The sequence below is a fragment of the Choloepus didactylus genome, chromosome 11, assembly GCF_015220235.1.
Source record: "Choloepus didactylus isolate mChoDid1 chromosome 11, mChoDid1.pri, whole genome shotgun sequence".
Taxonomy (NCBI): domain Eukaryota; kingdom Metazoa; phylum Chordata; class Mammalia; order Pilosa; family Megalonychidae; genus Choloepus; species Choloepus didactylus.
The window spans coordinates 12002365-12027097 of NC_051317.1; the positions used below are offsets into that span (position 1 = coordinate 12002365).

General features: G+C 43.6%; 1 protein-coding gene across 1 annotated transcript in view; it reads left to right on the forward strand.

Moving 5' to 3' along the window:
* The window catches only part of ATP10B (ATPase phospholipid transporting 10B (putative)), a 242972-nt gene that overhangs the window by 190884 nt on the left and 27355 nt on the right, over positions 1-24733 (forward strand). Inside the window, 9 exon segments of the mRNA XM_037799283.1 lie at positions 1808-1999; positions 3494-4094; positions 6502-6611; positions 8544-8670; positions 12406-12590; positions 17177-17498; positions 20443-20519; positions 23100-23171; positions 23173-23226. Of these exon segments, the coding sequence (XP_037655211.1) occupies positions 1808-1999; positions 3494-4094; positions 6502-6611; positions 8544-8670; positions 12406-12590; positions 17177-17498; positions 20443-20519; positions 23100-23171; positions 23173-23226 (1740 nt within the window).

Consider the following 24733-nt stretch of genomic DNA (forward strand, 5'->3'; position numbering starts at 1 on the left):
CTCTTTCTTCTAAGTTTTAATGTAACTGTGAACTCCAAACACTAATAGAAATGGTCTTAGGTGGAAGCTTCTTTGTGGAATTGCTTTTGTTGTTTCTAACTATTGAAAGTTGGTATTCATTGAGCTTCCGGTATAAAAAAGAAGTTGTAATTGGAGCTCTAAAAGATACAACCACATGGAAAACTCAGTTTCTATCTTTGAGGCTTTTACTTTATCACTGAAAAGATGAAACACTGAATTTAAAATATAGGTCAATATGAAGTGAGTTCCAAAGGGATGATACAAACATAACTTCTACAATGATGTAGAAAATTGGAAAACTGTGGGTCAGATCCAGCCCACAGATGTGTGCGTGTGTGTGTGTGTGTGTGTGTGTGTGTGTGTGTTTTAAGCCAGGAGCTCTCTGATCATCTCTCCTCTATCTTGAGAAATCAGGAGATTTGGCAAAGTGGAGCAGCACTGGAGAACTTCACTGGGCAGAGCAGTTGTCCTGTAGATAGGGCAGGACTTAAGAGGTCTCAGAGCCCCCACCATGCCCACAGTGTCCTCATCTGTCCCCTGACCCACTTCCCTCATTCACCTTACCTGTCTGACTCCTGTGGACCTTTTGAGATCAAGAGCTCCACTATTGTGGCTCCAAAGAAAGAGAACTCATTATGGGCTGGATACAGTCTCAAGACCAGATGGGGCTCTTCTCCATTATTGAAGTTTAGGTAGGACTTTGGTAGACAGGAGAGGACTTTTCAAAGTGTGATCAGAGACAAAGAAGGGAAGTAGGCGTCCAGGAGGCAGCACATGGACCACTGGGCTGAGTTGGACGCCCATGGTGAGAAGTGGTGGAAGTAAAGAGTGGAAATGCAAACTGTGGGAGAATTGAGGAGTTTGGAATTGACCGTTCTAACAATGGCGATCTCGTGAAGGGTTTTTGAGACCAAGAGTACCATGAGGAAAATGGTATTTTAGGAAGATTGCACTGGCAGTGATACTTTCGAAGGGTTAGAAAGAAGAGAGGCGAGAGGCAGCATCAGCTTAGAAGCAGAAATTCAGGATTGGGAGCAAGAGGGTCTGAGCCTGGCTGGAAGAAGCAGGAACTGTGAGTGAACTGTGGGAAAGACACTGGGAGGAAAGAACTGCCAGGACCTGGAAACTGACAGAATGAGGAACTGAAGAAAGGGAGGAACTGAATGAGATTCTGAAGTGACCAGGCTTGCAGGAGGGAAGACACATTTGGCTCTAAAACTGCCGGGAAGGGGTTATCATCCTTTCCCCAGGTATATGAGCTTCCCAGGGCTACCCTGACACACTGCCATGAGCTGGGGGTGCTTTAAACAACAGAAGATTATTTTCTCATGGTTCAGGAGGCCAGAATCCAAAATCAAGTTGTCAGCAGGGTCGGGTCCTTCTGGAGGCTCTGAGGGAGATTGTGTTCCATGCTTCTCTCCTAATCTCTGGTACTTGTCAGCAATTCTCAGCATTCTTTGGCTTGCATCAGCATGACTCCAATTTTGCTTCTGTCTTCACATGACCATCATTCCACTGTGGGTGTGTTTGTATCTTCTCTTATTCCTATAAGGACACCAGTTAGGTTGATTAGAGCCCAGCCTACTCCAGTTTGGCCTCATCTTAACTAATCACATCTGCAAAGACCTTATTTCCAAATAAGGTCACATCCTGGGGTTCTGGGTGGACATGAATTTTGGGGACGCACTCTTCAATGCAATGTACCAGGTATACAGAAAACCTGCTGGCGGAAACTTCCTTCCCAGTTCCTTCAGAAAAATCCCTCACTGAGGCATTTCTCTCCCAGGAAAAAGATGTAACTCCAGATAAAAACCTACTGAGCAAGGTGCGGGATGCTGCCCTGTGGCTGGAGACCTTGTCGGACGCCAGACCTGCCAAAGCCTCCCTGTCCTCCACCTCCGCCATTGCTGACTTCTTCCTCGCCCTAACCATCTGCAACTCCGTCATGGTCTCCACAACCACCGAGCCCAGGCAGAGGGTAAGGACTGGTGATGGGGGGTGGTGAGCAGGAGGGGAGGTAGGGGGAAGACAGTGGGGCTGGGGTGAGGAGAGAAGCCCTGACTAGGGAGACCACACACCAGGGACCCAGCCACAGTGTCACCATCACATCATTGTGACACCATGAACGGGTCCGTTATCCTTTCTAGCCTTTAGTTTCCTCATTTTCAAATGAAACGAGCAAAATTATATTTGAGGTCTCTGTGTAGCTTTCAAATTCTGTGTCTATCCTGTCTGCAGGGAAGAGTTAATATTTCCTGGGCCCTTGCTATGTGCCATACTCCATGCCAAGCATTTTACCTGCATTGCCATTTAATCCTCATACCCACCAACCCTGTGAACTATGGATTTAACAACTGAAGAAACTGTGGCTCAAAGTGCTTAAGTAACTTACTGAAAAGTATACAGTTGGTACACAGGGGAGCCATCTGTATGGCTCCATATGGCTCCCATAATATCCTGTTAAGCTGGCCTCTGCTTTTATAGAGAGGTTAAAAAATAATTATCACCATGTGTGATGTTCTGCCCATGGAGATAATGCAGCTAGATGGCCATCTACAGAAGTTTATGTTGAATTATTTTTCAGTACTGAGGGTAGGTTTGTACGCAGTTACACATGCTCTCACCCAGGCTCCCTTGTGAGTCACTGATGAGAGTAGCTGCTGGTGCATCCCATGCCAGTGAGACCAAGAAAAGAGGGTTTACCTGGCACCAAATCAGAACCTCTCTTATTAAGCCAAGGTTCCAACCTACCCTGAATGCTTCAGCCCCTGGAAAGTTGCCAAGTTATCAAAAGCCTTTGGGAGCTTTGGGAGGCAGGATGCTTTATCTGAGAAATTAATGGTATTTTTGAGGGAGAAAGAGTACAATCTGGGGAGGTCCAGCATTCAATTCTCAGTTTTCAAGTTAATGAGGGGGCTTTACCTGGCCAGTAGCTCAGTGTTCAAAGAGTCCGATCTCTGGAATCAGACAGACCCAGATTTGAGTCCCAGCTCTACTTCCTACACACTGCATGATCTTAGCCAATTTACTTAAAACTCTTTGTGCCTCGGTTTTCTCATCCAAAAATTGGGGGAAATGGTGGTATCCCAAAGAGTTGCTGGGAGGATGGGATGAGATACTGCATGCAAAGATAAAGCAGACAAGGCTATGGCAGGGGTTCAGGGAATGTGAACTCTGACTGTGGGTCTGGCTTTTGTCTCCTTCTCTTTCCTTTGACCCCAATCAGAGTGGGATGGTCAAAAGATAAAAGCACAAATGAGCAATGTCAGGCAGGAAGAAAACATCTGACGTGACCCCCTCATTTTGCAGTTGGGTAAACTGAGGCCCACTGAAGGGAAGAGATTTGCCCACAACCACAGAAGGCCCAGATAATCCACTTATTGCAAAATGACCTTTATATTTGTACCATAAGGCAACTTGATATTTTTTCCAGCACAGAGAATGATGTTCTACTTTCTTCCCTGTCCTCAAGGTCACCATCCCACCCTCAAACAAGGCTCTGGGGACGTCCCTGGAGAAGATTCAGCAACTCTTCCAGAGGCTGAAGCTTTCAAGTCTCAGCCAGTCATTCTCATCCTCTGGGCCCTCTAACACAGACCTGGGGGAGAGTTTGGGGACCAACATACCCACCACGGACTCGGATGACCGAGACGATGCGTCTGTGTGCAGTGGAGACTACTCCACCGACGGCGGCTACAGGAGCAGTGCATGGGACCAGAGTGACGTCCTGGGGCCTGGGGAGGGTACTTCTCTGGCAGAGGTGCTAGAGACCCCGGCCCTGGGCCTCGCTGGGCCCGAGCTCTGCTACGAAGCTGAGAGCCCTGACGAGGCTGCCCTCGTACATGCCGCCCACGCCTACAACTTCACGCTGGTGTCCCGCACGCCCGAGCAGGTGACCGTGCGCCTGCCCCAGGGCACCTGCCTCACCTTCGACCTCCTCTGCACCCTGGGCTTCGACTCCGTCAGGAAGAGAATGTCCGTGGTCGTGAGGCACCCGCTGACCGGGGAGATCGTCGTCTACACCAAGGGCGCCGACTCGGTCATCATGGACCTGCTGAAAGACCCGGCCCGTGGTAAGTCTTGCCTCAGCAGGGTGCCAAAGACAGACGGCTCTGTAGTGGGAGAGGCAGTGTGGAGTGGTAATTAGGAGCTCAAGTTATAGTGTCACCCAGTCCAGCAGGTCCCAACTGGAACACAGGCCCACAGATGCTCTCCTCAAAGCAGGCTCCACAGTAACGAGAATCTCAATGCTTATTAGCATATTAAAGACTCTGGGCAGTCTTGTAATAGAGAAACCTAGTTAACTTTATGTACCCCAGTTTCCACTTTTCCAAACTCATTTACATGTCGATTCTTCATATGCATTTTCTTTTTTGTGGCCGGATATCCATTAACATAGCCTGAAACACCTTGTGTTTCTAACTGTTCACCTGGGAGAGAAACTAACTAAGCCCCCAGAAGGAAGTGAGTTAGGAGAGGTCCCACAGCTAACTAGTGATTGCTCTCAGATCCCAGGTATCCTGAATCCCAGTCTGAGCCCTTTCCATGCTGCCAGAATGCTGCATCAGCCTTATTCACTCCGGGAAGCTTCGGGTGGCTCTCTTGTCATCCTTTGTCCCCAGCCTCCTCCAAGTGTATTTCTGTAAACTTGCATCGAGCCAGAGAAACATTCCAAAGTTCCTACATATCGGTGTCCAATTTTGGAGCAGCATGATTTAGTGTGCAGCCACTTCCTGACTGCTAACAAGGAAGAGAGAGTTATGGGGCTATGATTCTCCCAGGACAGTAGAGTCTAGCCAAGCTTTAAAATTGCCCAGGCAGTCCTGTGTATCCTGCATTATCAGCTGTGGATCAGGGCCAAGAGGTTCATGGGAATTGATGAGTGTTTAGAATGAGAAGAGAGCTAATTAGGCCTCTTCATCCCCAGACTCTGGCAGACGAGTGAATTCAGTGCTTCTGAGTCAGGGGAGCCACGATGCTCCATCCCTGGGCACTAGCCATCCATGCTGTCCTGGAGATGTTTATTTGTTCTTCCCCTGATGCCAAAATGGATTTGAAATGCTTCCAGTAAAAGACACACAGACGATGTTACTATAAGAATTGAGAAACAAAGCTTTGAAAGGGGGGTGATAAATAACCCAAGGTTTAATATATTTACTCTGTTTGAACATTCAACTTGACTCTAAGGTTTCCAGCAGTCTGAGCCAAAAGGTAAAGTCCAAGGCTTACAAGTGGCAAGCAAAGGAGTTTAATCTCAAGACCCCATGGCTACTGAAAATAAAATATTGGAAATGGTGCTCATTAAGCCAATGGGCAAAACAGTAGCACCTGAAAAATGAGAATATGATCTTTGAAAGGATTTTTATGTCATATAAAAGCACCCCTATTAGAGTACTATCATGGGAATCTTCCAAGCTTGGTTGGGCTTCCTTATCCTTATTTTACTTTTCAGGGTTGTGTTTGTAACTTCTGCATTATATAGAGGGACAAGTGTGGGGCACATATCCATTCACAGCTTAGATTTCCATCCAACCCTGGTAAAGATGGATTCCGAAGCCTTTTCCAAGCTCAGCTTTACAAAGTGCTGCAACTGATTAGTGATGTCTGCAATGTCCTAAGTAAGGGAAGCAGTGATGACATCAGTCCTGCCCCACACCACCCAACCCTGGCTTAAAAATTCTCATTACCTGATACACAAAAGTACAGAATTTCAAGAGAAAGAGACAGTTTTAATCCACCAAAAAAAGAGGGAACATTAAGTAGAATTTTATAAAGGGAACTTTGAGCACCTCAGTAAATCCAATATTTTTCACATAGGAAATGAAAACAATATTTTTTCTAAGACTTTCCTTATGCAGAAAGAAAGCCTAAGTCAGTAAATCCAATGTAGTGAAAAACTTAGCTAATGAGATCCAGGTTTGTAGCTGTCAGGGACCTCACTTGATGTAAGGACAAAAGCAGATGACAGAGAGGACAGTGGATAGTATGTCCAGGATTTAGGGAACAGTTTTCAAAACCAGTTGACTATCTACAGCTAAGCAGTCTACATAGAAAACACCTCGTTAACTTATCAAAGATTCAGAGTTCTGGCTCCTTCCCTAGGAGATTCTGATTCAGCAGGGCTTGAATTGGGCCTGGGAATCTCTATTATTTGTTTAAGTTTCCCAAGAGATTCTGATGCAAACAGATGTTTGAGAACACCACCTGTGATATCCAACCTTCCTTAAATAGCACTTTTCTTAGCCAGGCTTTTATGATGGTATGCAGAAAGCAGTCAATTTAAAGATTCCTGGAATTGCCACCTTCCAGGGCACCCTGACAGCCAGGAGAGCTCTTCCATACTCATTTCAGTATGGCTGGGCTATAAGGGGGTTCCTTCTCTAAAATGTTTGCAGTCGCCCTGGAAAATTCCAGGGTGTTGAGGACAGGAATCCCCACGCATTTGTACATGACCTCATGGGAGACATGACAATTTGACAGTGATTGACACTGATGTGGAAAAGAAGCTGAGGAAAATCCATGCCCGTACCCAGAAGCATCTAGACTTGTATGCAAGAGATGGCCTGCGTACACTGTGCATCGCCAAAAAGGTAAGAACAAATTGTGCTGAGCGTGTTTTGAATATCATCAGAGAGCTAAAAGGCCTTAACCTTCTTCTGCTTTTTCTTTTTCCTTCTAAAACAGCCTTAATGTTGGTTATTGTAACATTTCCAAGATTAGCTATTCTGACTCACCACAGTTGACCCATGATTTTTATAATTTTGCTGGGGCAAATCTGAATGGCAAAAAAGTTCCTAACAGTGTGTCTTCATCATTCCCTGCTTTTCATTGTACATGTGATAGGTAGCCCATAACTCATAAAATGATATTTTGATGTGATATTTTTGGCCTTCAAAGTATCCTTTTAAATTTTGCATTATTTGCCTAGATTTAAAATTGAGAACTTTGACATGATCACATAAAAAATCTAGGTTTCAGGTTTCTCTTGCAAATTTGGAGGATCTGGAAAACTGGGCCTCTCTTCTTGAATGGAAGCAATCAGCTAGAGCCCAGTAACACCTGGTGCCTTGATGAGGGATATGTTCTGGTGGGTTCTGTGGAACCCTATTGCATTGCCCTTGACCCCGCTGTGGTCATATAGATTACCCACCTCATGCCCTGCAAGTCTTTGACTTTGCAGCCCCTTCAAAAAGGGAAAGCAAAGAGGGCTATGAATCCCATGGCAAGGGCATCTGTTGATGCCCTACAATCTAGTAGGGAGCTAAAAGGCATACACATTTCTAGATGACTAGAATTCGCTTCTCCTCCATAAATTCCTATTCATCATCCCTTTTATGGTACTTTGTGCAGCACAGAGTTTAGCTGCCCTTTAAAGCCAGACCCACCTGGGTGCAAGTCCCTGCCTCACCACTTATCACCTGGAGCAAGTTTCTTCACCTCTCTGAATTTGGGATTTTCTTATCGGTGAAGTTGTGCTAGTGCTCCCTACCTCATACAGTTGTCATGGAGACTAAGTAAGGTAACCTACATACAGCGGTACAGTGATGAATGCTTACTACTCTATAAATTGTAATTATACCCTTCACCATTTTCTATTTCCCATCAATTATTTGTGCTTATTTTGACTGCCCTAATAAACCATGACTTCATCAAGAACAAAAGGTCTACCTGGTGTTCCCTGTAGTATCAGGCACAGAGAAACAGTCAAGGAAAAGTTGACATCTGGACAAAAGAATCATTCATTGCCATAAGAGCGAGTATGCACGTGATGCCAGCAGAGAGGCCTAAACATGATGTGGGGCTCCAAGGAAGAAAGACCCAGCCCCAGTGGGGCTCCTCCAGCTATTGGGCACGTCCACCTGCGTGACACCATGCCCCATGGAGAAGTCTACCAGGCTATGCAAGACCTGGCTGCTGCCTACATTTCCTGCCTCCTCACTGGCCCCTCTCCACCTTGCTCTCCATCCTTTACCCAACTGGTATGCTCAAGGAACAGAGGGAAGGCCAAGTTCGTGACTGCTTCAAGTCTTTGCATGTTCTCTTTCCCATGACTGACTCCTCCTTGTCATTGGGCTCAGCTTGCATGTCATCTCATAAAAGATCCCTGAACATTCAGATGAAAGTAGCTCCCTCCCCACAACTATCCCCCAACTCAGTCATAGCACTCCTTTTTATTTTTTATTTTATTCATAGCTTTTTTTAATAGCACTCCTTTAAATTTTCTATTCTTTTATATTGTTTGTTTGGATAATGTCTCTTTTCCTCCACCAGCATATAAGCTGTATCTCCAGTGCTCAGAGCATAGTAGGGGCTCAGTAGATGTTGGGTGATAATGAAACATGAGGATTGATCTTTCATTGATTTGTAGATTCAAAAAAATAAGCACTGAGGAGAAAGCTTCATCCAATTGCACAGTGAAGATCAAACAGGCCCATAGGAGGCCCAGAAGATGGAAGTGAGGGGGAGGGATTCTGCTTCCAGACCCATCCAGGGTTGTGAATGAGCCTCTGTCTATCCCCTAGGTGGTAAGTGAAGAGGACTTCCAACGATGGGCCAGTTTTCGGCGTGAGGCTGAGGCATCCCTTGATAACCGAGATGAGCTTCTGATGGAGACAGCACAGCATCTGGAGAATCAACTCACCTTACTCGGTAGCTAAAATTAAGTCATCGTCTGGTATAGAGTTAGGATGTTTATTTAAGCCCCCTGGTAACTACAAAGAAAATATCAGAGAATATGCAAGTTCACAGAGACAGAAATTAGAGTACAGAATGCCAGGGATAAGGGGGAATGAGTTAATGCATAATGGATGTAGGGTTTGTGTTGGATGAGATGAGAAAGTTTTAATAACGGAAAATGGTAAGGGTACAGCAACATTGTGAATGTGATTAATCCCACTGAATGGTATGGTTGGGAGTGGTTAAGATGGGAAAGTTTATGTTGTAAACATGTTCTCACAATTTAAAGAAAAAGAGTGCAACTAAGGAGAGGATGACAGTTAGATGCAAAACACAATCCCGGATGGGATTTAACAAAGGAGGATGGGATCTAACAAAGGAGGAGAAAAGGATCAAAGGGACATTATTAGAACATATGACAGTACTGGAATATAGACTGTAAGCTTGTATCAATGTTAAATTTCTTAATGAAACTTCATTTAAGGTAGTTACCTAAGTGAATATCCATCTTCTTAAGAACATGTATGGCAGTACTAAGAAGGTGCATGATGTACACAACCTGCATTCAAGTGTTCAGAAAATGGATTGACTGATATATAGATAGATGGAGAGAAAGATGGAATGACACTGAAAATGCAACAAAATGTTAAAATTGGTAGATCTGGGCATCTGAGGGGAGGGTTATGTTGGAGTACTCTGTATGGGGTTTGTATTATTTTTGCAACTGTCTTGTAAGTTTGAAAGTATTTCAAAATAAAAAGTTAAAAAAAAAATTAAGTCATCGTTAAATGAAAACAGGAATGCTGCAAGTTGGAATGGGAGTTCTCGGCCCTGAATCTGGCACTGCTACAAGTATATCTCCACTAGAAACCTTCCCTGGGGTGCCCTTGCAGTTATTTGGCACAACATGGAAAGTGCTGATACCCAACCCAGATTCCACACACAGCTCCCTGAAGCTGCCCTGCAAACATTAGTGCACACTCTGCTGGCAGAAACCTGAGTTTGGCTCCTTTTCCACCTACAGCACACTCCTGCATTCATTCAAATGTTTGTTGAGCACCTACTATAGGCCATGTAGCATGCTAGGCACTGGAGCTACAAGGAACAGAAGCCATGGACCCTGCCCTCCCAGAGCTCAGAGTCCAGCAAGGAAATGAGATGATTAAACAAGAAATTTCAATGGGGTGTGATAAGGGCAGGCTGGGAGATGTACAGATAGAATGTAAGCACAAAGGAGGAGGTGCCAACCTAGCCTGGGCCAGGGAGGACCTCAGAGGGTCCAGAACCAAAAGGGGGAGGAGGACTGGGTCAGAGCAAAGAAGGAAAGGGCTCTGAGCAGAGGGACAGGCATGAATTAAGGTCAGGAGGTGAGAGAGCATGAGCCAGTATGAGACATAAAGAGACTTCTTGTGGCTGGACCACCCAGCGTGGGGGGAGACGATGTAAGTGAGAGAGGTCAGCAAGACCCGATTATGAAAGGCCATGTAAATTGTAAACTAAGAATTTGGAAAGGGGAAGGGGATGACGTAGGGACAGATTTATGCTCTATAGAAATCACTTTGGCTGCTGCTGTATATAAGTTGGATTGATAAATGGGGAAAGGGGAGCATGGAAAGCAGTTAAAAGACATCATAGTATTTCTGATGAAAGGAAAGGTTGCCAAGGGTGTGTGGGGGGAGAGGAGGGTGTTCTTTGTTTCTCAGGAGTAATCTCCTCACATCTCAGGGGTAAGATCCAGGTAAGGCAAGGCCCAAACAGCATGCAGGGACCATGTGGCAAACAGCCTTCTCTCACCGTGGGAGGCCATGCTGACCTTGGCTCTGTGGTGATCTGGCTGTGTGCAGGGACACACATCTGTCCCCACCCTCACTCCGAGCCTTACACATCCCTCCAAGTCAAGAAGGCACAAAGGAAAGATCCAAGGTCACTGCCAAAAGACGGGGATGCCTTTACATATAAAAGGTAGCAGCAAGATTTTGTGGGTTAGGTGGCAAGCCTCCCCACCTCCTCCAGATTTTTGTTTACCACGTTTTGGCTGCTGACGCTTTTGCTTGCTTCCTTATAGGGGCCCCTTTAAAGCTGGCTGCAAGAACTCATTTTAACAAGGACATAGGGGTCCAGACTAGACAGCTCTATCCACCAGGCCAGGCCACCAGAACGCCATCCCATTAAGGGCACCAGGCCACTTCTCCCCTCCCGGAAGCTTCTTTTGTTTTGGGCAGCTCTCTGTTCTCATCGAGCCATCAGCTACTTCTGCATGGGAGGCAACACACTTGTCAGAACGTGTCTGCTTCCCCTAGCTGCGAAATGCTCTCACAGCCTCCCTGTTTCATTTTCTCTTTCACACAAATAAATGTGTTTTTCCTCCTCTCTCCTTCACTCTGTCTCACTTTAATATAAATCAGCTTCAGAATCTCACCTACAAGGCTAGCCCTTGGAGGGGAAGACGACGATCGAGACATCACTTTTCATGGGGCTGTTGAACTGCACGTTTGGACCTGAAATACAAAACAGGCACATTTCAGGAGAGAGAGCGGTTGTTTTTCTTCCCTCAAGGTGGCTCAGGAAGGAGAGGGCCAAGGCCAGGAAGAGATTTCATCTTGCCACCAAGAAACTGCCATTGCCATTGAAAAGCTGCACTGCATTCACGCTAAGTCCCGCAATATGAAATTGTCTTTTCAATATGCATCCAACATAACTGCTTTGCCAACCTGTTGTCACTCTGGATTATTAAAAGAAATGAAATGCTTTGCTTCTGCGCAGAGTAAAATGAGTAGCCATTAGTCTGTGGCCTGAAATGAATCTCAATTTAAATGCAGACTTATTTCTGCTTCATCACTTAGCAACTACTCAATATTTGAGTATGTATTCACCAGGGTTGGTGCAAAGCTTGAGATTATTAAAAAATAAATAAGGATGCTGCATGCTTAATTCCTTCCAAGAATATTATCAAAAACATGAGTCCCTATTAGTTTTTCTGTGATTAGTTGTCGAGCAAAGATTTCAATCTTTCCACTTTGTTCTACTCCTATTTCCCCAATGCCCCCGGCCACCTTCGCCTCTCCTCTGAACTCCTTCTCCACCTCCTAACAAGCTGCAACCCCTGAATTTAATCCTACTTCCTCCAATCACCAATCCATTTCTAGAGTGATCTTAAAACTCAAAACTGATCCTGTCACTCTGCAACTTAACACCCTTAAACAGCTTCCTTTGCTACCAAATAAAATCCAAATCCCTTAATGCCTTGGCAGGGTTCTGCATGATCCAGCCCTTGCCACCCTCACTGACCTCATCTCTCACCCCACTCTGCTTTCCTTTCTGTGTCTTCTCTGACCTCTGGGCCTTCACACATGCCGATCCCTCCACCTGGAAGTCGAGTCCCCTCCTCCCCCACCTCTGCTTTATCTTCAGGCCTGAGCTTAAAGGGCACTTCTTCAGCAAGGCAGATGAAGTTCAGGTCCTCCTGTTACATGCTCACACCGCACCCTGACCATCTCTCCTCAGATAACTCAGTTGTCCGTCTTTATTCAGTGAGCCTTGAGCTCTGAGAGGGTAGAGGCTAGCTTTCTCCAGTTCACTGCTGTATCCTGGCTGCTCAGCCCAGCCCTACCCCATAGAAGATATCACCTGGCTTTATGCGGCCTTGGGGAAACTAGGCAGCTAACCTTTTATTGTAAATGTGAGCTCTGGTGTCTTTGATCCCTCCAGGAGCCACTGGGATCGAAGACCGGCTGCAGGAAGGAGTTCCAGACACAATCGCTGCTCTGCGCCAAGCTGGGATCCAGCTCTGGGTCTTGACGGGAGACAAGCAGGAGACAGCGGTCAATATTGCCTATTCCTGCAGACTGTTAGATCAGACCAACACGGTTTACACTATCAATACAGCAAATCAGGTGAGGGCCAGCAGGGGACCAGATGCCCAAGTACAGACAAGCATCTCAGCCAAACAGGAGACGAGATTATGGTTAGGATTTGGGTAGATAGGGAAAGCACCCCTACCCCAAAATATCGCTGAGCATCAGAGCTGGGAGGACTCTGGAAGTCTTCTAGCCCCAAATCCTCTCCCTCACCCCACCGTGTGGTTAACCAGTCTCTTTTTACTACTTCTAGCACTACTTATTAGCAAGTTCTGGCTCCTAAAATTCTATCCTTGAGCCCATCTCGCCCATTTTACAGATAAGGAAACCAAAGACCACTGGGGCTAAGTCACTTGTCCAAGGTCACAGTGCCAGTTTCTACTACACAGAATTAAGTTTAGAATTCTCTTCTCCTGCTGAGCCAGTGCTGTGTGCATATATCACACTGTTGGCTCACAGAACCTCAACTGTCAGTTCCTCACTACTTTGGATTAGCACATCCATTGAAAAAAGCCCCAATTAGGTTGAAATTATTCTGAGTTTGAAATTTATCTCCACTTTGCATGACAAATTAGCCTGCTCCAGAGTAGAAATCTTAAGGGAGGGATACAGGAGACTCGTATGTTTGGATGGGATGGAAGAAAAAGAGAACGTGATAAGCAAAGTCCTAAAACTGCAATTTTCAACTAGAACAGTTTATGGGTGGCAGGAACTGAGGTTTGGAGAGAGGGGCTGTGTCAAGTCGGAAGCGCTATATTCAGAATTATAATATGATTTGTATTGAGGAGGAAGCACTTATTTTCACAATGCAAAGAGCACAAAACAAAGCTCCACCATCTTCTTGGCTGCTGAGCAGGAAAAGTAGGAAAGGAAATAGGGGTTGAGTTGGGATTTAGGGTATTAACAAGAAAAGCACTGTATGGAAGGTGTGGGGAGCCCGGAGCCCCAAGGCACACCATGGATAAAGGATGGAGAAAAGGGAAGAAGACGGAAAAAAGAAAGAGCAGCTGGAAAGCTGCTGGATGCTCACGCTTCTCTTTCACGTTTTGCCTGAGGCCGACCTGGACTCAGAATATAAGCTTGGGAAGGTTTATATTTGGTTTTTACTCCATGAAGAAACCACATACACATAGTTGTGTTGTTGCTGTGTTTTGGGTTTGTTTTTTTTTTTTTTTTTAAGATAATTTGTACTATGAAAAGTACCTGAGGGCCTTTAGATGAATTGGAAAAATCATTTACTTTTTTGTCTGATGCACAGATTATGCTACGGTTAAATTAAACCCCAATGAATTTTCCAAGTGAAAATTATCTCAGGGAAATCTCTGACTTGAATATTGTACTTAGGAAGGAAAGTAATTTGCAGCATGCTCGAGTACTTGAACCCTGTAATAGTAGGATGCCTGTCCCCCTCCCCCCACGAAATGGAAATTCCTTTTGCAGTGATCCTTTCACCCCCGGTGATTCCTGAAGAAGGACTTCTGTAAGCTTGTAAGTCAGCCAGCCTAAGGGGGTCAGAGTGGGTTTCGGTCAGTTGTTAAATGCAATGCATTCCTGGAGGAAGCTGAAGACTTTTGTTGGAACCCAGAGTTTCCTAGGGTTAATCAGCCACACTCCACCTTTAATTCAGCCACTGTCAACTCTTCTCCAGCTGCCCAGCATGCTCTAAAATGGGTCCTGAATGCTAGGTCCTGTCCACACCTCAGCCCACTATCCCTGTAAGGCTAATCCTTCTCATCCCCTTGCCTGGGAACAAGTATCAGGTACATAAATATATTAAGCCAGAGAATGGGGTAATCCATTCTTAATCTTATATTTATTTAAACCCCAGTTTAATGCATTTATGTATTCAGTGGTATCTCCTCCAAGGGTTTTAATTTGCCAAATTCACTATAAATTGATTTAGGGTTACTGTCTGTTTTAAAGCCATAAAGCAAATTAGCAGCCTTGCTAGACACCAAAGTCCACATACATAAAGTGAGGGAAATGTTGATCTGTCAAGGAATTTTTGAAGACACAATAATATTAGAAAGGAACTAATAATATTAATTATTATTATTATTTACAACTTACATTAAAGCTTAATATATCCCAGATACCATTTCTCTCTCAACTTCCTTCTGTTCATCTGTAAAACAGAGAGTAAAAAGATTTACTTCATAGGCTATTGGGAGGATTAAATAAAATCATAGAGGAAAAATATTTACTTAGCACACTACCTATATTGGTTTTCTATGGCTGCATAACAAATTACCCCAAAACTTAGCAGCTAAAAACAACAGACATTTATACAGCCACCGTTTATATGGGTCAGGAACCCAGCAGCCTCTTAGCTGGGTACATCCAGTTCAAGGTCTCTGTTCCGGTTTGTTAAAGCTGCCATTATGCAAAATAGCAGAAATGGATTGGCTTTTATAAAGGGGATTTATTAAGTTACAATTTTACAGTTCTAAGCATCCAAACTAAGGCATCAACAAGAGGATACCTTCACTGAAAAACAGCTGATGGTGTCTGGAACACCTCTGTCAGCTTGGAAGGCACATGGCTGGCATCTGCTGGTCCTTTGCTCCCAGGTTGTAATTCAAAATGGCTTTCTCCAAAATGTCTCTGGGCTTCTGTCTTTGCTCCTCTCTCTAGAGCTCCTGTTAGTCCTTGCTTCTTTCTCCAAGGGTGTTTCTCTCTAAGCATCTGGGGGTCCTCACTTAGCTTCTCTGGGGCAAACTCTGGGCTTCGTCTCTTAGCTTCGCATCTCGGACCGTCTTTCTGTCTGCATCTCCAAGCATCTCCAAGTGTCAGCAAGCATCTGGGTTTGTGTTGGCTCTTAGCTTCTCTCTCAAACACTTCAGTGAACTAATCAAGACCCAAGTGGGCAGGGTCCATACTTCCATGAAAATAATTTAATCAGAGGTTTCACCCTGATCAACAGACTAATCAGTCTGCCCCTACAAGATTGCTCCAAAGAACATGGCTTTTGGGGGGACATAATATATCCAAACCAGCACAGTCTCCCTGAGGTTGTAGTCAAGATGTTGCCTTAGCTGTGGGTTCATCTACAGTCTCAACTAGGGGTGGGGTTGTCAGTGAGTGGCAGGAAGATGCCATCCAAGAAAGAGGGAGACAAGAGCACCTAATCAGAAGTCACGGTCTTTTTATAACCTAATCCCTGAAAGACATCCCATCACTTTTGCTGAAATCTCTTCATTAGAAAGGAGTCACTCTGTCCAGCCCATATCCTAGGGGAGTGGATTCCACAAGGGCAGGAAGAGAAGCTGGGTTTCATTGGGAGCCCTCTTAAAGGCTGCCTACCATAATACCTGACATATATTAACTATAAATGAATGGTAACTGTTGTGATTATTATGTAAAGAATTTTAAAATAAGTAAATCCAGAGTTTTTGTTTTGTTGTTGTTGTTGTTGAACCTTACACCTCCAATGACTTGCTGCAATCATATATTAAAGGAATATATATATAATTTGTGCCCACCTCAACTTCTCATCAAGGACCATTTTGGTCTCTCCCCAGATAAGTGTTTCTAATATTAACCCACCACTGGAATAAATCCCCATGACCCTGCAGACTCTGTGCACCCTCTGTTACCATCAACACTCAGCTCCACATCCTCTGAAGGAAGACTTGGGAATAATGAACTTTCGTCCTGCTCACTCCAGAAGAAATTATTGCAAACATTCCTAGGAAACTCTAGATCAATTTTCCGTTGCCATTTCAGAACTACATTCACAATTTTTGTCAAAATCAACATATGACCTGGCACATTTTTTATTTAAAGATTTTATTTAAATTGACTCACTTTTAATATAATTTAATTTATTTGAAAGGAAATTTTAGCACTTTAGGAAATAAAATATCACCATTCCTTGCCAAACATAAAAGACAATGTAAACAAAAAGTGCTATTTAATTGCTACTACTGTTGCTTGCCACAGCCTTCTCTTGCTTTATTAAAAAGTGATGTTTGCTGGGGAAAAACAGTAAGAAATTTTTTCAATCAGTAATACATTCACATCCATGATCAGTTCTAGCCAATACAAGCAACACCTTCCTATAACAATTCTTAGCACACTTAGCAAGGCTTGAACATGCCATCGATGTATTTTCTTTTTAATTAGGAGGCCACAGTTCAAGTAATAATGATCCTGCCTCCACTACTAAGTTGGATGACCTTGGGCTAATCACTAAAGATCTCATTGCTTCAATTTCCTCATCTCTAAAATAAAGTGGTAATGCCCACCCTACCCTACCACATAGGCATGTTCTGAGAAACAAAGGAGAATTGAATGACCTGTGAGAAATAGAAAGCACTATACCAGCATGATGTCATTATTTACCATCATCTTAGTGTTATTTATTATCGTATAACATCCCTGTACCAGTCCCAATCTTGTTGAGCTATTTCCATTCCCATTGCCAAGTGGTCATTAAACCGGTTCCTAATTAATATTCCTCCCATGCTGTTTCAAATATTAGAAAAAAATGAAAAAACTGTAGAAAGAGTCCTAGATGATCTCTGTGGTGGTAGAGTTTTATGACTACCTTACTAAAAGATGAAGTCAGATTTTACCATACTGATTACTAATACTGTATTTATTATTGTGACTCTTTATAGGAAACCTGTGAATCCATCTTCAACTGTGCTCTGGAAGAGATAAAGCAATTTCATGAACCAGAGAAGCCAGACCGCAAGCTCTCTGGGTTCTGCCTACCCTCTGAGATGCCATCTATCACCTCAAGACCCGCAGTTCCAGAAGTTGGATTGGTCATCGATGGGAAGACACTGAACGCCATTTTCCAGGGAAAGCTGGAGAAGAAATTTCTGGAGTTGACCCAGTATTGCCAGTCCATCCTGTGCTGCCGCTGCACCCCCATCCAGAAGAGCTTGATAGTCAAGCTGGTGCGAGACAAGTTGGGCGTCATGACGCTTTCCATAGGTACCCGTCCTGCAGAGATGTGGGTGGCAGCTTGGCAGGGCTGATCTGACAAGGGGCCTGGACAAGAGGTGGGAAGTTGGGTATCAAAGTCCACATGCTTTGGCTGAGGGTCAGTGCCTCAGTGGGAGAGAGTCTAACCTGGCAATCAAGCTGGGGCAGCCAGGAGATCAATTGGAGGCTAACTACAACGGGAGAGTAAATCATAGTTCCCGGGATTGGGTCAGATAAGGAAAAGTCAGGACTTAGAAAGAAGTCAAGGCCAACAAGGGCCTGGAATTTAGAACATCCAAGTTGTTCAAGAAATGTCACCACCAACAATATATCCTTAGGCCATCTCAATTCTGGTTTGCAGACCACTTCCGAAACTCCGGAGTTTGTGAATTTGTTATTCTGCTGAGTGTGAGTGGCTAGTGGGGAGACTTTAAGAATTGGGACTGGCTCATGTTTATTTCTGTATGCTCATCCTAAACTCATGGCCCAGAACAAAGAATATCCTCAGTAAATACTGGCTAGTTGGTTGCTGAAGAATTGTTCAGAGAGTACTAAACTTTGATCCTGGTTGAGACAGTGAAATAAAACCTTCACTTTCTTAAAACCTTCCAGGAACTCCCAAACCTGGTTTTAAAAGTCTTTATGATCTGTTCATTAATCTGCCAGCCACATGTCTCACCACCTGACACCTTCCCTTGTCCCCTGACCCTTCCTCCAACATTTGACACTCCATATTCCAGCCAAGAGGAACTGCTTACTATTCTCCATGGGCCACATCCTCCTTCATTTCCAATCCTTTGTACAGGCAGTCCCCTCTGAAAAATACTCCTTCTTCCACTCCAACCTATCTTTCATTTCCTCCAGGAGCTCCCACAGTACCTGGCATTTATAGCTCTAAAACATACCACACTAGGAGGGTCTGCTCAGTAGATCACGAGTTCCTTGAGTGGGGAGAAAATGTCAGTCTTACTCACCATTTCAGCCCAGCCCAAGCACACAGTAGCTATCACATTCACTTAGAGACATTCTTACAGAGGATCCCAGCATGGCAACAGATTTTCTTTCCTGTATCATTTCAGACAAGAAGCCAATTATACATTATGTTTTTTTCCCTGGCCTTTGGGGAAAAACAGTTCAGTATAACCACCAAAAACAAAACAAAACAAAACAAAAAGGCCAGAAATAACATAGGGAGCAGACATTGGCAACTGCATCCTACTTATACCATGAATTGTCCTCTTCAGAATTTCAGACACACAAAAGGCAATAGTCCTGGACTGATTCCCTGAGGTAGGAGATTGGCTTCACTCCCAAAGCAACAGAAACAAAACCAGCAGAGCAAAAATAGCTTGATTCTACACCTCTACTTCCCCTGGCTTGCTAACAGAGGAGGTTCAAAGGTTGGATTTGTTCTGCCATGGAGACTATTAAAATAATGCAGTGCAACACTATTAAGAAAAAATCAATAATTGTAAGAAGAATGAATGCTACCCATAATGACAAAATTTTAAGATCAATAAATTTTATTGATCAATAAATTTTATTGCCAATTAATTGGGGACAAAAGTGCTCTCCCTCAATTCCATATGCTCTGTGATGAATAGTATAAACTTAGTTGTAGCTTACTATGAGGAGATACTGGAAAAATAACTGGGATGAGGAAGAGACTAAAGACAACATAGTCTAGAACAGGGATCAGCCAACTATGACCCTCAGACCACATCCAGCCCACTGTGTGTTTTGTACAAATGCTAAGAAAGGTTTTTGCCTTTTTAAATGTAAAATGTATAAAAAACAATTGGTCTTTTAGCAAGAACAGTTGTTTCATTTGCCTCTTGACCCACAAAACCTAAAATATTTATTATTTAGCCCTTTACAGAAAAAGTTTGCCAATATCTGGTCTAAAAGACCTAGAAGTACAGGCCTAAGAATCAGAATCAGTCTTGTGAGAAAGGTCTCATGTTAAATAGCTGTGCTGTCCAGGCTGGTTGCCACTAGCTATTTGTGGCCATTTAAATTTAAATCTAATTAAAATGAAATAAAATTTGAAATTACTTCCTCAACTGTACTAGCCACATTTCAATAACCGTAAGTGGCCAGTAGTTCCTGTAATAGATAGTGCAGGTACAGAAAATTTCCGTTATGGTAGAAAAATGTATTTGACAGTGTTGGTATAGACGGAGTTCATGTCTGTTTGGGGGAGGGGATTAGATCTGCATATGTGTGTCCGTGTGTGTGCATATATATATATATTTTCATGGCCCTACCTCCAATTTCCTGAAACAGCTCAGTTCATTGTATTGGAACTTAATGTGACTAATTGTACCTCAGCCATAAAAGTTAGTCAATCCCATTTTCCAGTTCAGAAATAAAACTGTTGTCCCTTTTTTGGGAGCACTATTGACAACCTCTGGAGATTTGGCTACCAAAACATTCAAGTTATCTTGACAAGCTCAGTATTTTAGTTATACTGAATTAGGGAAGGCAAACTGGCCCTGGAATCAGGAAAATCTGAGTTCCAATTCCCCTAGGTTTTGTCAATGGCTGAATTACCCTTGTCGAATCCCTAAATTGCTCAAATTCTCCATTTGCTCATCAGTCAAGTCCACTGTAACATTTGTAAGGGCCTTTTTGTAAACCATAAAGCACTGCCTATGTCTCTCTTAACCCATGCTGTATCCCCAGATCTAACATTGTGCCCAGAAAAAAAATGACATTTAGTAAATATTTGTTGATGGAGAGAAGTAAGGTTTCTTGTCCAAAGTAGAGAAGACATCTCTCTGGCCGAGTACCAGAGCAGTGAGCTTTCCTATAAGAATATTCAGAGCAATGTTAAAATGATCCAATTTTGTACAAACAGGGACATGTTAGAGCCATTGGATTCAAAAGCTTTCTGTCTGTTCTGAGCAGTTGAAAGAGGAAGAAAGAAACCTCATGACCTATCTTCTTGCAGGTGATGGAGCCAATGACGTAAGCATGATTCAAGCTGCTGATATTGGAATTGGAATATCTGGACAAGAAGGCATGCAGGTATCCGTCCCTTCAACTGCTCTTGTTTCTTCCTTACTCTCCTTTATCCCAATTGGAGAGTGAAGGAATTTCCCACTGTTTTGGAAGAATGTCTCCCAAGGAGTTTTGCAGGATTCTCATCTAAAAGACCAGATCCTTCAATGCCTGTGCCTGATCCCTATCACCATATCCCCACTTCCCAGTCCTTCAGAATACAGAGGAAAATCAAGGGATGCTTGGCTTTGTATAGACAGCCACTGAGGTCATGGTTTTAAATCCAAATAGTCCCCAACTGTTCTGGTTTGCTAATGCTGCCATTAATATAATGGCTTTTATAAATGGGATTTAGTTGGTTACACAGTTACAGTCTTAAGGCCATAAAGTGTCCAAGGTAACATATCAACAATAGGATACCTTCACCGAAGGAAGGCCAGCAGCATCTGGAAAATCTCTGTTAGCTGGGAAGGCACATGGCTGGCATCTGCTGATCCCAAATTGCATTCCAGTTTCTCTCTGAGCTCCTGTGCATTCTTCAAAATGTTGCTCTTGGGGCGTTTCGTCCTCTCTTGGCTTCTCCGGAGCAAAAGTCTGTTTTCAATGGCTGTCTTCAAATGTTGTTCTACATTACAGCATCAAGCTCCTTCTGTCTGTGAACTTTTCTATATGACTCCGGTGATTCAATTAAGACCCACCCTGAATGGGTGGGGTAACACCTCCATGGAAATTATCCAATCAAACATCTCGCCCACAGTTGATTGAGTCACATCTGCATAGAAACAATCAAAGGATTCCAACTGAATCAACACTAATAAATCTGCCCCCACAAGATTGCATCAAAAAGATGACGTTTTGGGGGACATAATACATCCAGACTGGCACACCAGCCATGCAGGACATATGAGCCTTCCTCTGACACCAGGCTTCCTCTCTCTCTGTAACTTACACCCACATCCAAAGTCTCAGTGTCCTCTGCCTTGGTTTGCCAGAGTTATATGGCAAATACCACACATTGAATTGGCTTAAATAACAAGCATTTATTAACCCACAGTTTCGGAGAGTACAAAGCCAAAATCAAGGCATCAGTGAAACTATGCTTTCTTCCCAAAGTCTCCAGTGTTCTGATGATGGCTTGCCATGATCCTTGGGTTTCCTTGGCTTGCGTCTCTGCTTCCCATCACATGGTGCACATTCTCTCTCTCTCTCTCTCTCTCTCTCTCTCTCTCTCTCTCTCTCTCTCTCTCTCTCTCTCTCTCTCTCTCTGTCTCTCTCTCTCCCTGTCTCTCTGTCTTTCCCCTGCCTTGTGTCTGTTCTTCCAGGTTCTCTGACTGGCTGCTCTGAATTTCTTCTGCTTATAAAGGGCTCCAGTAAAAGAGATTAAGGCCCACCCTGATTCATTTTGGCCACACCTAAATGAGATCTTAGAAGGTCCTACTTACAAATGAGTCCACATTTTAACTGATAATACGTCTTCAAAGGGTCCTCTTTACAAATGGGTTCACACTCACAGAAACTCGGATTAAGAACGTCTTTTTTTAGATGTTAGAGTCCATGATTCAATCTTTCACAGGCTCCATGACAGATAAAGGGTATTTGCAAACATTTTTCGATTGCCTGTTTAGTCTGCATGTCTAGATTGACCCATAAAGTGCTTGATACACCTTAATGGTATACATAATTTAGTCAAAATCAGATCAGAACAATCATAGGAACTTGAGTTACTAAATTTTCCCCTTAAAACAGACCCCACCTTGTATTTTGAATCAAAATTGTATTTAGGCATCGCCTAAATTTATTGTTGAAGATGCAAGAGCACTCAGAAGCCACAAAATGATTACAAATACTGCCTTTTGAACATCTACCATATACCAGCATTCTATTAGTCACTTCACATCTATTATTTCATTTCATTTTAATAATCACCACAACCCCGTGTGTTAGGGATTATTATTCCCTTTTTTTCAAGGGATGGGGCAGTGTTGAGGCTCAGAAAAGTGAGATAACCTGACCAAGGATTTATAACCAGGTATGTCTGGCTCTAAACCTCACACTCTGAAAAGAGTACAATAAACTATTTTGTGCTGGATAATCCCAAGGGCAGAAGACACAATTCAATTCAATGCACAGGAAGAGTTGTCCAACCATCAGCTCCATCTGAGAGTGGAATGAGTGGCCTGCTTCAGGAAGTGGGGAACGCTCGTTTTTGAAGGGTGTTCAGAGGCTTGAGAATTACTTGAATGGTGGCTCCTACTCCCTGGTTAATGATTGCATTGCTAGAATGGTGCCCAACACATGCTAGGTCTCAGTAAATGCCTGTTGGATAGATGAGTAGAGATGAAGGGTCAGAGTAGACCACAGTTCCCTGCTGGCATGTCCTTCTTGGGTTCTAGTGAGGTTTCAGTTTCCCAGGAGAAAGTGTGGGGTGTCAGAGTCCAATTAGCAATCCAAGGAAGACCAAAGCTAATTACTTGTCTTAACCAACAACAAAGGGTCTTCTAGGCCCTGCCAATTGCAGATGGAGAACAAAGCAGCATCCTGAAGGAAGTCTCCTGGGGGTTGTGGCAGCCACAGATGGATACTGATATCTCTATTCTCCCCTTTCAGGCCGTCATGTCCAGCGACTTTGCCATCTCCCGCTTCAGGCACCTCAAAAAGCTGCTGCTTGTGCACGGCCACCTGGTGTTACTCACGCCTTGCCAGGATGGTGGTGTACTACTTCTACAAAAATGTGGTGAGTAGCCCTACAGTGACAGCTCTACACTCGAGCCTTGGGAGTCCTTGCCATGGAGCCAGTTCTCCCTGCAGACGTGGACAAAGCATCTCAGCTGAAGGGAATGAGTCAGGCAGACTTGGATGTGAATCCAGAAACTGCCCCTTACTAGCCTTCGACAAGGCCCTTCACTTCTCTTCACCTCAATTGCCCCCTTTGCTAAAATAGAGCTAATCTATCAATTTTGTGAAGTTATTATGAGGATTGGAAATACTATATGAAAGCACCTGGCACACTGGAGGCAGCATGACTAGCTCAGAGCAAGGACTCTGGCATCACACACATTTCGAATCCAGGATCCTGTATTTGGTAACATCCCTAAGCCTCAGTTTCCTCATCTGGTAAAATGGAGATGGTAACTGCACCTTTCTCTTGCATTTACTATGCGGATTAGACGAGAGCTTGCGTATAAAGTGATATCCAGGTAATAATCACCCTATAAGATTAGCAGTTATTTTTATCACCATTGCTAATGCTATTGTTACTCTTAGAGGGACTCAATAAACAATATTTATTTTCTGATTGCAAGAAAGAAGGATTTAAAGAACTAGCTTGATTTGTATCTTAGATTTCCTCCCCAAGCAGAGCCAGCCCAATGCAATAGGTGCACTCCATCCATCAGGAAAATAAAGGGAAAGTGTACTCAGAGAATGTGGGACTGGAGCCCACTGCTTCAACCTGAGAACCTGTAAATCATTTCGGCACCTTCAAACTTCCCAACAGGGAGTTCCCGGAGGGCAAGACACTAATTAAAATGTCTATTGACAAAAAGCTTTGAGATGGGGAAATCTTCTGGTTTCTAATCTTGCCAGACTCTAAAATGAAGTGTGACCTTGGAAAAGTCACTTAACCTCTCTGAGCCTCAATTTCCTCATCAATAATATGGGAAGACAATGGCTCTCTTTACCTCTAGAAGCATTCTTAAGGGATTTTAGTGTCAGGGCTCTATACAAATACAAAGAATCATATGAAGATATTGTGTCTCCTAAAAATACATTGGTTTCTGCATTGTCAGTAAAGGTCCAAAGTAGGCACACATCAAGCGAGGTATTAAAACGGTCGGAGGCTTTTGTTTGGAAAGTCCTTGATTAACAATGGGTATAGGAAGAAATCAATCAGAGTTTTGCTACACTAAGGAGGAAACAACTGCCTGAGTTTTTCATTATCTAGTTCAAGGACCTTTGATTAATCCCCAAAAGCCTCCAAATAGAAACTGATTCCTGTTTGCATAAGGAAAAAGGGAGAATTAATAAGACCAAGGTGAAGGAAAAGAAACACATTAGCCAAGTAGCTGCTCCAAAATTGTATTTTTCTTCTCTAGTTTCAATCTCCCAGTCCTGCTTTCAGACACTGTCACAGTCACCCTTGCTCTCTGCAAAGTTCAAAGTAAATGTAAATAAACAGCAATGACAAAATATAATGTAAACTGGATAAACCAGATGGTAATATTATTTCAGCAGGTCTGTGT